Here is a 16070-nt window from a genome sequence, read left to right as displayed (position 1 = left end):
CTCACAGTGTTGGCTTATCTCCTATTGATCCAGGCAGCCTAATGCAAGAGGGATAGAGGGCATGATAAGCAACAGGAGTTTGTATTCATCCAGTCTTCACCAAATTTGGTAGATAACATAAGGATGAGCTTTTAAAAAATGCAGTACAATTCTAACAGTTGTCCATCAAAGATCCCCATAACTCTATTGTCATGAGTACGACTCATTTTAAATGATGTACAAGTCATCCTCGTGCAATCAAGATTTTGGTTTTCGAACAAAAATCATAATCACTTGTGCATTCCCAAGCAGATTCAAATGCAGATTCCAAATTTCCAATATAGTAAGCGTAATAGACTTTATAATTCCTTCTTCTCCCACTCCCCAATATTTCTGAATATGCTGATGATATTGTGGTGCTCTATGCCAATATGTAATTCATGTCCATGGCCTCCTTCCATACCAAACTGAAAATTGGACAACAACTGGACTCAGAGTGAGCAAAACAAAATGTGGTGACAAACCCATCAGTGCAAAATTAGTTGTAAAAGTGCGCGAGAAGAGACAACAACAGAAAAAAGTGTCCCTGGCAACAGGAAAAAGAGAACAGCAGCTGGTGGTTGTAGGAAAAGTGGCAACCATCATTGATAGAAAACAAGTCTTTGTATTTTAATCACCCGTGCATATTTTGTCCTCCTTTCCTCCTCCATTCCTCTCACCGCCTCGTTCCTCTCATCTTCTAAGACTATAATCACAAGGCTCTCGGTTCACTGTCACTCCTCAATGCTTCAGTGAGTGTGTGTGCTGGTGTTTTGTGTGTCTGCATGTATGTGTGTATCAATACATATCTGCATCTTTTGGAGCACATACGATTTGTTAAAGTGTGTGGGTGTGCTCACGTTTCTGTGCATATGATCTCCACTAAGCTCTGCATGTGGTGCTCCACCCCCCACTGTATGTTGGCTTCCATGTTTGCTTGCTTGACAGTTATTGAATCAACTTTGGTTAGCATTATTATTCCATTCTATAACTGTACAAAGATGTGCAAATGCAAATACATATCATTCTGCAGCTGTAACTAATGACTAGTTTATTTGGAGTTGTTTCAAATGATTTCAAATAATGATGTGCATAGTTTACTCATAATCTATTCGTGTATTCTAGATATTCTTACTTAATAAATATTGATGTCCTTGATTGAAGTGTCGTTGTGTCTTCTTCAGCCTTTTCTATTTATTCTGATGTCTTGATATTACAAAGAACTGCACCTTAAGGATTGTTCTGGGCCACAGGAACCAAAAAGATACATTGAAACAAGCTATTGAGAACATTTTGGATCCAAAGATCCATAAAGTGAGTCTGTGTTTATTACAAAATGTGAGCCAAGAGGATTTTAAGGGGCTGTATTTTTTGAATTGGTGTTGTGATTTTATTAGTGGCTAGTTTTTTTTTAAAGCCAATGTCTTTCTAAAGCTCTTTCATCATCCAAATTGTTCAAACCTAAAACTTAATTTAGAAATTTGAAGGTTGAAAAAATAGATTTTTCAGTTCAGTATGAATTAAGATTTGTTTGGAATTTTGTTTTGACATTTGAAACTTGTGCTTGTTGCAATTCATGTCTTCCATTAAAAATTGGAATGATTTAAAGCAAATTTACTTTTTCTTTGTGACAAATTCATCCATCCACTACTGATCAGATTTGGGGAAATGACTCATCTCGACATTAAATTTTATCATTCGGAAAATGATGCCCAAAGGATGAAGCTGCAGTTGATTTCTTCATTGACAAGTCACTCATAATACACATCTGGAATTGGAGGAAATTTGGTGAAATAGTCTCACCACACTCGTGGGGTATTTTCAAAGTGAACCTGAGTAGCAAATTCATTCTTGATTGTTTTCTAATTTATCAGCTCAACCTGTCATTCAGAATTCTTCCCCTCTTGTCTCTCTCTCCATTCAGATCACCAGAAGCTGGAGCGAGAGGCTCGAATTTGCCGCCTGCTGAAACATCCGAACATTGGTGAGGATGTGTCTCTCTCTTTTTTTGCTCCTAACACAATGTTATCAGTGTCAATGTATCGTAAATGACTCGTTTGACATGTTGAATCAGCCAAAACAACAAGCAAACCCCATTAACTTGCAAAATAACACTGAAACCACATTACTTTATTAACAACACTAGGTTATTACTTATTTGTTGTTCTTTGAATTTGACATTTTAGGGTAGAAATCCAGTTATTGCCAGAGAGCAACACCTCAGAATAAAGTATTTACACTGTCTGACTGTATGATTAAGACTTTTTACAACATTAAACTGTACAATTCAGAAACAATTCCCTCATTTAGATGAAAGAAAAAAGCTACAATTCAAAATATATTCTTGGGAATGTGTCATTTAAGAATGAAACAAAATAAAATTATGATACATGCTTGATGTATGAAAAATCAACCTGCTTCCTCACAATCAGTGTCTTTCTCTTACAGTTCGTCTTCATGACAGTATATCTGAGGAGGGCTTCCACTACCTCTTGTTTGACTTGTAAGTCTTCTCTCTCTGCCGTTGCCCCATTTCTTCTTCCCTCTCCCACTCCTCCATACATATAGTGTACGATTACATAACTCTGTTATATTTACCCCCCCTCCTCCCATCACCTCCTCCACATCCCCATCACTCTGCATTTCCCTGTAGTTTCCATGGCAACTGTATGGGAAGGGGGTTTAAAGGGGAAGACTGGGAGTAAGAAACAAGTAATGAGGGGGGAGACCTTGCCACCACCAAGTCCTTATTAAATATTGAAAGTATATATTTAAGTTTGTGTGTGTGTGTGTGTGTGTGTGTGCGCGTGCGTGTGTGCGTGTGTGTGTGTGTGTGTGTCTTTGCGTGTCTTTGCAGGGTGACTGGAGGTGAGCTATTTGAGGACATCGTAGCCAGAGAGTATTACAGCGAGGCCGACGCCAGGTAGGAGCGCAGCCTTCACCCCTGGTTGTCCAGAGGGCTTCTCCATGTCCTTAAATGGCCTGTGTCCTCTATTGTCTTCTTCTGCCTCTCTTTCCCTTTCTTTCCTGTCTGTGCTCTTCTTTCTCTGTTCTTCTGTCTATCTCTTGCTTCCTTGTGCCCTACTCATGTTCTCTTCTCTTCTCTTCTCTTCTCTTCTCTTCTCTTCTCTTCTCTTCTCTTCTCTTCTCTTCTCTTCTCTTCTCTTCTCTTCTCTTCTCTCACCTTACCTTCATCTCTTTGTCTGTAGTTTTCTCCCTGCCTTTACCCTTCTTCTTGCCCTTCTATCCTTTGGTTCCTCCTGGCCCAGAGTCACATAGCTGTTACGTCGTTATTTTCTTTCTCTGTCCTTTCATTAATTTACCCTCATGGAAGAGTTAAAAACAAGCCAAAACAACCACATGGCCCCGTCCACCTATTGTTTGCATGCTTGTGTGCGTGCGTGTATATGTCTTTGTCATTTTTGGTCCTCATTTTACAGACTTTTCGTTCTTATCATCTCACTCCACCACTACCGCTATTGTTGTTATAAATCTCACTCTAATCCCTCATGATGAATCGTCGACAATCACACTGGGAGGAAACCACCATTTGGGCCATAATGGTTACAGTCATTAGTCTTTAATCGTTGTCTATTCCAACACATTTTACTGTGAAGTCTTCAGTAGCAGCATTTACCTCAGCAGGAGATGGAATTTAACCCTTTATTTAACACAGGCAATTATTAGAGATTTTCAGTATATTTGATGATATTTTTAATTTTTAGCAAGAAGCCTTCTGTTTTTCTTCACTTTGTTGTTGGTTCTGTTTGCACTTAATGCAATCTCAACATTTCCTCAAAGTGTTTTGCAGTAAAAGCCTTTCTCTTCTATACAAGTGTAAACACCTGCAGGACTTTTTTCATTGACATTTCATTAGATTTGTCGGGGCCAAAATTAAAATGTGATTATAGTGACTATGTGTCTGTCTGTCACTGAATTTCTCTTCTGACAAGTGACTGATCAGAAATGCAGCTGCAGCACATCAGAAGCAGACTCATTCCCACACTTAAAATATCTGTGCCCCTCTGAATATCTACACTGCTCCTAAAGGAGAGAGACAGAGAGAGTGTGTGTTGTCGTGTTTGTGTGCAGGTTCTATTTGTCTGATGGCTGTATGTGTTCTTTGGGCTTCATGCCTACCACGATTCTTAAACAATTTGATTAGAAAATTGCACATTTTTTGCTCTATATGTCTCTATATGACGCCTGTCCAAGTGTTGTTGAGCAAGACACAAAATAACTATATTTTATGTAAAGTTTGTATAGTGTTACAGTTTATTCTGTAATTCTTAAATTAATTTGTTTTAATTCTTAAGTTTAGCTAGAAATGAATAAATGCAAAAATTTTCTTTATTTTGAGTAAATGGATCATACACATTATTACGCAGATGTTAAATTTTGTATGTTAGGATTTGTTCAGGGCTTCACACCCAACGTTTAGGCCTAGGGTCTGACCTGGAGCTGTCAGTCCTGACTTGTAATTTGAGTGCCAAGCATTAAGACTTGCAAAATTACAACTATTTATAGTTTGACCAAAATGATTTTCGCCTTTTGTAGACTTTGTTCCTCTGTAAACTAACAATATTTATGTCTGGAGAACAATCTTTTGTAAAAATGTATTATTGATTTATAGCGTTGAAGAGATTCTCTTGGAGATTGCTCTGTGCCCCTATCCACCTTGTAACCCCTGCAGTTCACTTACTACTGGCACAGACTCATTTTCTTTATCCCTATTTTACACACACACCTCTCTCTCTCTCTCTCTCTCTCTCTCTCTCTCTCTCTCTCTCTCTCACTCAAACACACATATATTTCCTTTTCTTCTAGGCCAGTCCTTCCCACCCTGCTCCCTTGGAGACCAGCTAGAAGTGGGACTTTAATTAGCTCTGATAATTAGTCTCTCTCTCTCTCTCTCTCTCTCTCTCTCTCTCTCTCTCTCTCTCCCTCTCCCTCTCCCTCTCTCTCTCTCTCTCTCTCCCTCTCCCTCGTTCTCTGTGCCACATCACACACCCTGTCTCACTCTGTCAGAATCAGATTCACTTTCTCTTCTCCTCTTCTGTCTTTGAGTGGATGGAGACCATTTTACCTAAATTACACTGACGTTTTCTACTGCAGTACATTGATGCAATGCCATGAGCAGTGATTAAGTTGCCATGGTGAAGTATTAAAAATGATTTTTTTGTACTTAGTTTCATACAAGAACATTTTCTACTGCTGGTTTGCAGCACCCAAAACATAACAGAGAACAGGAAGATATTTGTGTTATTACAGTGCACTCAGAATTGGACATGGTATGTTTCTGTATAACTACTGTAGTACATATTTCAGTATGGAAAGCACACACAGTGAATTAGTGCCCTTCCTTGACAAACACACAGACTCTGAGTTGATCTCCGTTTAATATCTGTTAATTTCTCTGTAGAGAACATTGAGCCATTGTTGCGTTTTCTGGCCAGTGAGAGGACGGCCAGCTGCACCATTTGTCTTCTTTGCCCCACAAGGAGTCCATAATCAGATGGAGCTATTGAATGACAAAAATCTAAAAGCCATCTATTTAAAACCTACTTAGAATATGGCTGTGAATGACACACACACATTCACCTCTGCATACCACTACCAGGTACTTGAACTTGCTGAATGTTTCAATTTGTTAGATTTTCCTTCACTGTATATCAGAGGGAAACCTTGCTCTTCAATTCACACACATATTTATCACTTATCACATATTTCAAAAACACATGCACGGACAATTTGTCATTATTCACTTTAGACTTACATACATTTTACTGCTAATCCTTAAGTTTATCTTGAATAAAGGGTCAAATGCAAGCTATTTACCTTAAATGGAGAATTTTTCTATTGTATTTCTACTTAAACGTGAAGGATTTGAGTCCTCCATCACTAAATCTTACGCAGCAGCGCAATAAAGTGTGAGAGTCACAGAGCCCTGGGCTGGTCATAGGAAGAAATGGAGCGGAAAAGTGGGTTGTTCTCTGTGGCTGACTAATCTGACTCACAGAAAAGGAGTGCACACTGATGTGTGAATACTGGAATGGCATGTTAAAAAAAATAAATAAAAAAAAGGAAGAAAGTAAAATGAAAAAGATCACACACACACAAACACACACACACACACCGCCGTTACTAATCATGTCGTGGGCTCCATTACTGCCATTTTTCCCACCTATTTTATATGTTAGGCTGTTTCTGCTGCTGCTGAATACCCATGTGCTTTTATTTCTTCCATTCATTCCATTTATATGCACTTACCTTTTCAAATGTTGTAAAGAGATTCAAATTAGATGATTGATTTTAGAGCTTGTAAGTCACTTCACCTAAGATTGTAAATCAGCTTATGTTCTGCGTAAGTACTCAGCAGATGCATGTCCTTAGCTGCTGTACTTTCCCTTGTTAGCTCATTAAGCAATGACTAACAAATATTAGGAAAATTATTAGTCTTATTCATTCCATTGGGCTCTCTTAATTTGTGCTATTTTGATCACTCCCTCAATCTGTCTGCTACCGCTGCTCTTGGAGTTCAGAATGCAGTTGCAGGTACAAGAAACCTTGTGTCTTACAGTCAGTACAAGGGTTAAGGGTGACGATTAAATTAAAACCAGCACTTACACATACTTACACATACACTATACAATCCAAGTGAGCCCTTCGTTGCACGAGTCCTTTTAAATTAATGTGAATTCTAGAGTCAAAAATTCTGATGTGACCAGTCCTATAAATAAGAGTGTATGTGACATCATAGCACAAATATACAGTAGCTGTGTGATTTAAGGAGTGTGTATCTGTTGTGTTTTTGTCTGTGTCACACATTGCAGATTTGTGTATATAGAAGAGTGTGTGTGCATGTCTCTCTCTCTCACTCTCTCAGTCCTCCCACTCAGTAGACACTGTGTGGGTGTGGATCCTGCAGGCAGCCTGTCTCAGTGTGCCTGCTATTAGTCACATATTCGGCACATTACACTCTGTAGACACATCGAGCCTACATACACACACATTTAAAGGTGCACATACAATAGAGTCTGGTACATGGAGTTCCCGCAGTGCACACACACACACACACACACTGATGTTTTCCCCTGGCATCAGCTCGCCCATACAGTCCTTTACTTTGAAATTTCATCCTTTATCTAATAATCGTTAAATTCCATCAATTATCATCTCTCTTTCGCTCTTAAAAACTCTCCTCTCCTCTCCTCTCCTCTCCTCTCCTCTCCTCTCCTCTCCTCTCCTCAGTCTTGCTGTGAATGTTTGTCTGGCAGGTTGCTGTTGTTGCCGCTCTTGTCTCCCGTCATGTTGAAAAAGCAAAACAAAACGTTTTTGTCTCCTCCGCCCACACTCCCTGTCCCCTCCCCCGTTCCACATCCCTATCTGCATTGATCTCCCTCTCCTCCACCTCCTTCTGTCTTCTTACATCACTGTCACTTGGCTTTTAATTTTCCTGTCTGACTTATTTTTCCCACAATGCGATACACCCTACCCATCAATCTTTTCACCTGCATCTATTCCTTCACCCCCCCCCTCTCCATTCCATCCCTCCATGTCCTCCTTCCTTTCACCCCCCTCCCCCACTGTGCCTCCTTTCTCTGTTTTGTCTTCACAGTCACTGTATCCATCAGATTCTAGAAAGTGTCCATCACATTCACCAACATGACATAGTGCACAGGGACCTGAAGGTTAGTAAATGTAGAGGAGCATCTGCATCCCTCACCTTCCCCTGCTCCCCAGAAAACCTTTGCCTGCCTCCTTTACTTGCTTTCTTCCTTCTTCCCTGCGTCTCGTCTGTTCGTCTGTTGGTGTCGTCTGCTGTGTTGTCACTGGTCTAAAGTCCACCTCGTCTCTTGGTATGGTGTTTTGATTTTTTTTTTTTCAATTCTTCATTTTATTCTTGTTCCCCCCTTCAGTTCCAATAATTTTACAAAACGTGTGAAAAAATGCTCCTGTTGCACTGACAGCCCCCTCGATCAATGGTACCCCTGGCACCACCCTACCAATTCATGCACACACATTCATTAACTATAAATCTTTTGTGTTTTTTCCAATGGATCATTTTGTCTAACAGTGCCTTCTTAAAGGAGGACGGATTGGCAAACATACACACTAACAAACACATGCACCACACACATTTTGGACACGGAAGTGATTTTGGCCTCGATCTCATGTTTAGACAGACGTGCACCCACAGGCCCATATAAGTCATTAGTGATCACTCAACGGACACACACACACACAGACACACACACACACACACACACACACATATTTTAGGCAGTAGATATGACCTGCCTAGTATTTATTCATTGGGAGACCTTTGAAAACAAGTCATGTGCTTCTAATTTATAGTCCTGAACTTAACAGCCATACCAGTCTCTCTCTCTCTCTCTCTCTCTCTCTCTCTCTCTCTCTCTCTCTCTCTCTCTCTCTCTCTCTCTCTCTCTCTCTCTCTCTCTATAATATATTGTGTAATATGATAAAATAATTTCACAGAGTGACCACCTTACTGCCTTATCACTGCCAATGACCTCAGGCCACATCCTAGTTACCGTATTATTTGTTTCATCGCAGAAACTTCTGACAAAAGACCATAATGTATCAATAAAATGATCAATTGCCAGAGAATGTGCTTGAAGTGCATTCCAGAAAGTGTAGGTGGAAGTATGGTAATAGCATGGTAAGAGTAAGCAGGTTTTTCCATTCTTTCATTCACAAAAACTTACTTTCCTTTCTTATAATACAACATTTGAATTAGATTTTATTGTTACCTATTGTGGCATCTGTGCGTAGATAAATTGATGATGAGGGATCACCCTCATCAGGGATCAACCCCTGACAGTTAATAGGCAGAGGTTGATAGTGTAGCCAAAAACAGTAAAGGACAATTATTGCTATACAAGAATAGAAGCAGAAGTAAAAGTTGTTACCAAAACAATTACTTGAGTAGGAATAAAAAGGATCAAGTCAAAAGAGTCAGTTTTAAGAATTTTATGTGTTGTGGGATTTTTCATTAGGTTGTTCAAAAAACGTATGTATAATTAGTAAGCATTAATTCACTCATACACATACAAACACAAAGGTTCTTAACTGAGGGAACCTACATATTAGCGACTTTAAGCATCCGAGGATCACTACAGTGGCTGGCTACGGCGCCCTCTTTTGTGCATACATTAACTTCAGCACTGGCTGTAGCCGGTAGATATACTATGCGAAACCCGTGTTTCCCCCAAAGTAGATCTACAGGCTATGGGCGCTTGTAAATTCAGCGCAAGTGCAAAGAAGCAAAACATCCCCACTATGGTCAGTGCACAGGCAGCCTACATGCACATTGAAGCATTTGTCTAGTTATGTGGAACACCACATCCCTAACAGCTCAAGTGCGTGGGTGTGTGTGTGTTTTCATACAGCTCTGAATTGGTCCTAACCTCCCACAGTTGGACCCAGACAGACAAAATATAGTACATTGCCCTGCACTCATGTACTCATGTTGCCTGTCTCATGATTAATATGTGTCTCCCCCCCCCACTGATACCTGAGCTAGCCTCTGCATTGACTTTCACCTCCTTCGCTCATCAGCGTCCCTCTCAAAGTTTTGGACGTATTTTTAGTGCCCAGTGGCAAACATCAGAATGACAGCACTTTTCAGCAGAGGCTGGACAGCCTGGCAGTAGACATGGCGTTGATCCCAGACACATCTTTGAAATGTTACGAATTGCACAATGACTCACTCCTTCCCTCCTTCATCCATATCTTGTTTTCTCATCCCCCACTGCTAGAGACTTTTTCACACCATCTTTCATCAACAGGGGCCCTGCTGCTCTAAAAAAATTAGGGTGGTGGGTTGTCAAGAAACCGACTGGAGAGTGTGTCTTACATGAGTAGAGGGTATATTTATTGGTTAGTTGGAGAATAGATTGACTGAAAGTAGTCTTTGTCATTCCAGGACAACCTAGTCTAACCCTGATTGTATTTTTTATCATGTTAGCCATGTTATACTTAGGTACTTAGGGTACTTAGGGTTGGGTAAAGACTGCTGGTTCCCGTGTTTTCCCTAGATTGGTCTTCATAGGTCAAACTGTGGCTGGTTAACAATGATCAATGCTTTCTAGCAGTCTTCTATAAAGGGAATAAACCCCGTATGACCCAACAGCATCATTCCAAACTAAATGCCTATCACCACTGACGATTGTTCACTGTCCAGAGATTCTCCTCTGAATCAGCCATTGCAAACTCTGGTCGAGGCAAAAACTTTTACCCGCCTACACAGAAAAGCAGATGTGAAAGTAGACTGACTCCACACACAATTAGACAATCGTCTAGTGCTAGGGTGTTAAACAACATTCAACTTGTGTTTTTCAAAAGGTTTTAAAAAAAACCCTAGTAGAGAAATTGTAGAGTTGTGAAGTCATTCCATCAGAGCTGGATGAGAAGAGCAGAATTAAAAATCTTAATTAGAATAAATTAAGTAGGGTTGAGACCCAACCCTACTTATCTATCCTACAAATCTGAAAAATGTTGATTATTGCACAGATCACGACAGAAGATTAGTTAGAGATGATCAATTAATTCCGAAAACTATAGATAAGATCACATATCCCATATTTGAATTCTGGGTCTAGCCAAGGTGTAGCCTTCTTAAATTAAGATCTTAAATTAAGATCTTAATTTAAGCCAGTGAAAGACAACAGAAGAGTTCTATTATGCCCATTGTCCATTGAACACTCCCTCTCCTTCATCATACCTCCCTACCCCACACACCCTGACCTGTGCACGGAAATGTAGAGCAGCAAAACTAACATGCGCCCCCCCTCCCTGGTGTTTGCATGCAGTCATTGCATCCAGCAGATCCTGGAGGCGGTGCTTCACTGCCATCAAATGGGCGTGGTGCACCGGGACCTGAAGGTGAGTGATGAGTGTCACCTTGCTGTCCCTTGAGACTGTGCTTGTAAATTTGTGGAGGCGTGTTTGTGCGTGCATTCTATGTGTAAATGTTGTAAATCTGTTATGTTAAAAATTGTTTTATTGTGATATTTTGATATTGTGATATACATGTTCCCACTTGGAAAATTTGAGGATTTTGACACATCTCATCTCTAAAGCCTGAATGCTTCTGATATAAGTACGATACTCCCTTGCAATGCAGGCAGATCAGCAGTGGGAATTTGATAACCTTTATTGATCAGTTGATGTCCCCCAGAACTTCCAAGCTGACAGCTCATTTTCTGTAAATGTCCATTTCTTCAGTTGTGCTGTCATGACATTTATTCATATTGACGCTGTGACAATATCTTTCAAAATTCAGTTGGAATACTCAATAAGTTTATTGTTTTTGCACATTCAGACTTATTTGCTTCTTAAACAGCTCATTTTTGTTTTTGTTGCTCTTAAATCCACATCCTAGGCTTGAGTTTTACTCTCAATAAGATTGGCCCCCACAACAACAACATGACCTTGCTTAGTGTCATTTCAGACTATGACTGACAGACAGCTGACAGACAGTTTAGCTAAGTTTTAAATATGTTGAAATCTAAATGTTGTTTCCATGGGAAATGTTGACTGCAAACAAGGCTACATCACAAATGAGATGAGCAGAATTTCAGACACTGTTTTGACACTTTCCAGTACCCTGGTTGTGTTTGTGTGTATGCATGCTTGTATGTTGCATCTTGTTTTTCATGCTCTTTGTGAAGTAGACCTTCTCTATCCAAATGTCAGCCCCAACATTCCACCAGAGGCATGTTGTGTTTATCAGAACTGTTGTGGCTATTTCTTTATTTAGCCGACACGCCTATCTGGTTTCACACCCAAGCATTGGGCAGCATTTCATGCAATAGGTCATAGTGTGATGACTGAGGACAGCCTGGCTGACAAGGTCCCTCAAATTAGGAATTGGGTTATGGCAAATGAGATGACAATTCAGTGACACACACATGTTTATGTGTGCCAAAGAAAGTAACCCAACCAATTGGGCAAATTCTTGAAATATGGATTTATTTAATTTATATACATTTATGAATTTATATAAATAAATGGGTTTAACACAACAGGTGTGAACTGAGCTAGTGGGAACAGGTTTTTTATTACTGCCATCTGCTAAAAATTGAATGCCCTTTTAGGGAGGGTCAATATATTTGCCAGTTCCTCTGAAGGAATGTTACAGATCCTCTCAAGTGAGAGAAACATTTGAGTGAAAAGATGGGAATCGTTTAGTCTGGAACACCTTTACACAACCACTCTTGAATGCAGCTTTTTTCATATCCTCTCCTCCTCCCTTCCTCCTAAACTACTACTTACTACTTGTTGGTATACTTGACTATATGTGCATGTCTATGCAGCCATATGTGTGCAAGAGAGACAGTGAGGAAGGCAGCATTTATGTTGTTGTGTAGGAACATGTGGCCTTGATGCTTTACATTGCATTCATCCACCTTTTTGATACAAGCTCATGCTTCACCAGAATTTCCACCCACAACCGTTTTTCACGGATAATCTTACTGCTGCAGTGTTGGCAAGTTCTAACTCCCCTATTTACGAAAGAATAAGCCTAACTGAGTGGCAGAGCAAGGAGGATGTGATGACATGAGGCTGTCAGAGTGCCATAGGATTACTTTATATCTCTTCTGCTCATTTCTCACAGTTGTACTCACAAGCTCAAAGTCTGATGTGTTTGAAAGTGTTTGTGCTTTAAATACAAAATAGTCTTGTGCCTCCATCAATGACAAATTAACAGAGCAAGATGAGGAGAGAGGAGAGGCTATGGAGAGAGAGGCAAGCAAGATGATGCAAAATACACATGCTGCTGCAATGCAGGGGAGACAGAAATGTGATTATGTTCTATATTAAATATTATGTCACCATTCCCTCCAGACTGTTAATATACAACAATGTCTCTATTTCAGGAAACAGCTGCACGAAGGGAACTTAACACCAGATTAAAAAAAAAAAATTAGCTTTGCTTTGTCACTGCTGGGTGTGATCAGAGAGGTGCTTTGCTACACCTCTAACCATACCCAACAGTGATGTCACCCTACACTGAATACATCCTCATTAAGGACTATGGGCAGTTTCTTGGACTCAGAGTCCAACAAACACTCTGAATTTCCCTGGAAATTAAAACAAAGGCCAACAAACTTGCAATGTTTGGTTTGGGTGAGAGTGAAAGAAGTTGATATTATCAATCCAAACGCCTGTGCTACCAACCAAAATGCTTCCTTATTAAAGTGTCTGACCTTGTAAGCCAAGTTACTTGACAAAGTCAAAGTATCAGTCCAAACAACTTGAGGAAGGTTGTTACTTTGCCTGCCTATTGTTATTCCAATGCCATGGCATCACAATGAAGAGTAAACAGCCAACGTATTGTGTTTTTACATTTTTTTCCCAGAGCACCTTGTCATCCAAGCTTGCCAAATTCAAGGCTAAAAACTAAGTGAGACTGAGAGAGATGTTGAGAGAGGGAGAGAGAGAGACCTGTGGGGATAGCAGCCCATTATTAGAGCCCTATTCTGACAGAAAATAATGAGACCTGCTGCATGATCTGGGCCACAGAGGTGGAGCCAATAGTCCATAAGGGGCTAAGAGAAGAAGACACACAAGAGTGACTGGGTTTAATATCCTACTAAATGTGGATTAACTGTTGTCCATACATGTAGTTATTTGTATGCTGTGTGTCCGTGTACATCTGTGTTTGTGTTGATTATAATGTGTATCTTTCATAACTACTGTACAGCCTGCATTGATGACACATGGCTTATCTTGGCCATACTTTTTCCCCACTAGGAAAAGTCAGTGTACGTGTTTCCTGTGTCCTCTTGCATGTTAAAAGTAACACCAGTTCCTTACTCCTTCACTCTAGCCAGAGAACCTGCTCCTGGCAAGCAAATGCAAGAACGCTGCAGTAAAGCTGGCTGACTTTGGCCTGGCCATCGAGGTGCAGGGTGAACAGCAGGCCTGGTTTGGTATGTACAGCAAGGCAGCTGGTCACATCGACACTTGTTTTGTATCCATTTAGCAGAATTTAGTGATAGAATAAGGTTCAAATACAATATTTATAGTATATCATTCATAGTATGAATGTTTAAAACAACTGATGAAGATTCAAATGTATTCCAATGGAAACTGCTAATCTACCCTACACATCAAAAGTGTTTCACCTGCTTCACGGATGCTCATAGTCCATTGATATCCTATTGAAACAGGTCCTATGTCTTAATGTTCTGTATTCCATAGGTTAATCTCTATGTGATGTATGATTAGCACCAAGATCAAGCCCACAGTAAAGGGACCATTGATCCAGTCCATATGGTGGCAATTATGTCTTTATCCATCTTTTGCAGTTGTCTTTCCAAGTGACCCGTTGATCTCCAGAAAGAAGTTGCACACATTGTTGCTGTAGTAGAGCATGTAAATCAATCGGTGTGTGTGTGTGTGTGTGTGTGTGTGTGTGTGTGTGTGTGTGTGTGTGTGTGTGTGTGTGTGTGCGTGTGCGTGTGCGTGTGCGTGTGCGTGTGCGTGTGCGTGTGTGTGCTGCAGGATTTGCTGGCACACCGGGATACTTGTCCCCTGAAGTACTGAGGAAGGAGGCATATGGCAAACCTGTGGACATCTGGGCCTGTGGTGAGTGTTAGAGGGAGACACGCTCATACACACATATTTATACATGAACGTGGAGTTTCTTTGTGTGTGCATGTGTGCACCGTGTCTGCACTGTACGTGTCTGTGTATATGCACTCATTTGTGTATTTGTGTGTGTGTCTCAGGGGTGATCCTGTACATCCTGCTGGTGGGTTATCCTCCTTTCTGGGACGAGGACCAGCACAAGCTGTACCAGCAGATCAAGGCCGGGGCTTATGATGTGAGTCTCCTCCCATTTGTTGTGCTGTTTCTCCCCTCCTGCTGTAACAAACTCCCCATTACCCTCCTTCCTTTTTGGCAGTGGTTGTGTAACTCATTCAACTCATTCATATTTTAGGGGGGTGAGAGGGAGCCTTAGAACAAATTGAACTTATCACACAGAGAAAGTGAGAGAGAGTGACTGACTGGCTAACTGACCTTGACAAATGATTTACATTAACAGTATCTTAAGTTTGTGCCAGCCTTAAGAAATTGTATGTTTGCATGTCTCTGAATTGTAGATGTGATATAAAACAGGGATTTCATTTCCCAAAACATAATGTCCATACCCTGTGTAATATTACCACAGTTCAAAACAAACTGAAGGTAAGCAGTCATAATTATTTACAAATTAAATACAATAAAACATGTTGATTATACCAGTGGAAAAATGTTGTGGCCATTATTTCTTTTGGCTGACATTGACCTTAGTTATGGTTGACATGTTCATGTTAGACATTTATAAAATTACAGATATGATGTTTCTGATCTGACCTTTGTCCATCCAGTTCCCTTCCCCAGAGTGGGACACAGTGACTCCAGAGGCCAAAAACCTGATCAACCAGATGCTGACCATCAACCCAACTAAGAGGATCACTGCCCAGGAGGCCCTGAAGCACCCATGGGTCTGCGTAAGTGTCCCCAGACATTACAGATGAGGAAGACAGACACATAAACTGGCAGTTTATAGATTCACTGAAGGTTCCACCTATGTCCACTATATCCACACGTGCATGAGAAAAGATACTGCCTCTGCACATATCACACGGTAAAACAGAACAATTATCAGCACATACAAATAAAACAACCACAGCTATCAAAATGACCTTTATTTACTAATATTTTTGTCTATTTTCCCTTTCCTCTATTTTCTCATCTGCCTTTGTTCCTCATGCTCCTCATCATCTGCTCGTCTCTGTCCTCTTTCTCCTCACAGCAACGGTCCACAGTGGCATCCATGATGCACAGACAGGAGACTGTGGAGTGCCTGAAGAAATTCAATGCCAGGAGAAAACTCAAGGTCTGTATGCATTATGTTCCTCACCCATGTCCTTCCTCTTCTTCCCTAATAAATTCTTATGTTCTAATTATAATACAACAATACCAATATTACAATATTAATATTCCTCATAGGTTATGTAATTAAATTTCAA

The 16070-nt window shown here is 40.4% G+C and overlaps 1 protein-coding gene across 20 annotated transcripts in view; it reads left to right on the top strand.

Annotated features, from left to right (window-relative positions):
• The window catches only part of camk2b1 (calcium/calmodulin-dependent protein kinase (CaM kinase) II beta 1), a 51485-nt gene that overhangs the window by 8891 nt on the left and 26524 nt on the right, over positions 1–16070 (top strand). For 12 of the 20 annotated variants that reach the window (XM_076150953.1, XM_076150959.1, XM_076150956.1 and 9 more), the window contains exons 3-11: positions 1943–2002; positions 2467–2521; positions 2876–2941; positions 7637–7709; positions 13880–13982; positions 14557–14640; positions 14784–14878; positions 15426–15548; positions 15854–15937. In XM_076150953.1, the coding sequence (XP_076007068.1) occupies positions 1943–2002; positions 2467–2521; positions 2876–2941; positions 7637–7709; positions 13880–13982; positions 14557–14640; positions 14784–14878; positions 15426–15548; positions 15854–15937 (743 nt within the window). Of the gene's footprint in view, positions 1–1942; positions 2003–2466; positions 2522–2875; positions 2942–7636; positions 7710–10856; positions 10930–13879; positions 13983–14556; positions 14641–14783; positions 14879–15425; positions 15549–15853; positions 15938–16070 lie in introns of all 20 variants that reach the window. The other 8 variants (XM_076150957.1, XM_076150952.1, XM_076150968.1 and 5 more) reach the window with 1 other exon arrangement.

The sequence above is a fragment of the Genypterus blacodes genome, unplaced genomic scaffold (assembly GCF_046128005.1).
Source record: "Genypterus blacodes isolate CSIRO-AG114 ecotype Tasmania unplaced genomic scaffold, CSIRO-AGI_Gbla_v1 ptg000053l_1, whole genome shotgun sequence".
NCBI lineage: Eukaryota > Metazoa > Chordata > Actinopteri > Ophidiiformes > Ophidiidae > Genypterus > Genypterus blacodes.
Note: the sequence above shows the minus strand (reverse complement) of the source record. Positions and strands in the feature narration are given on the sequence as shown.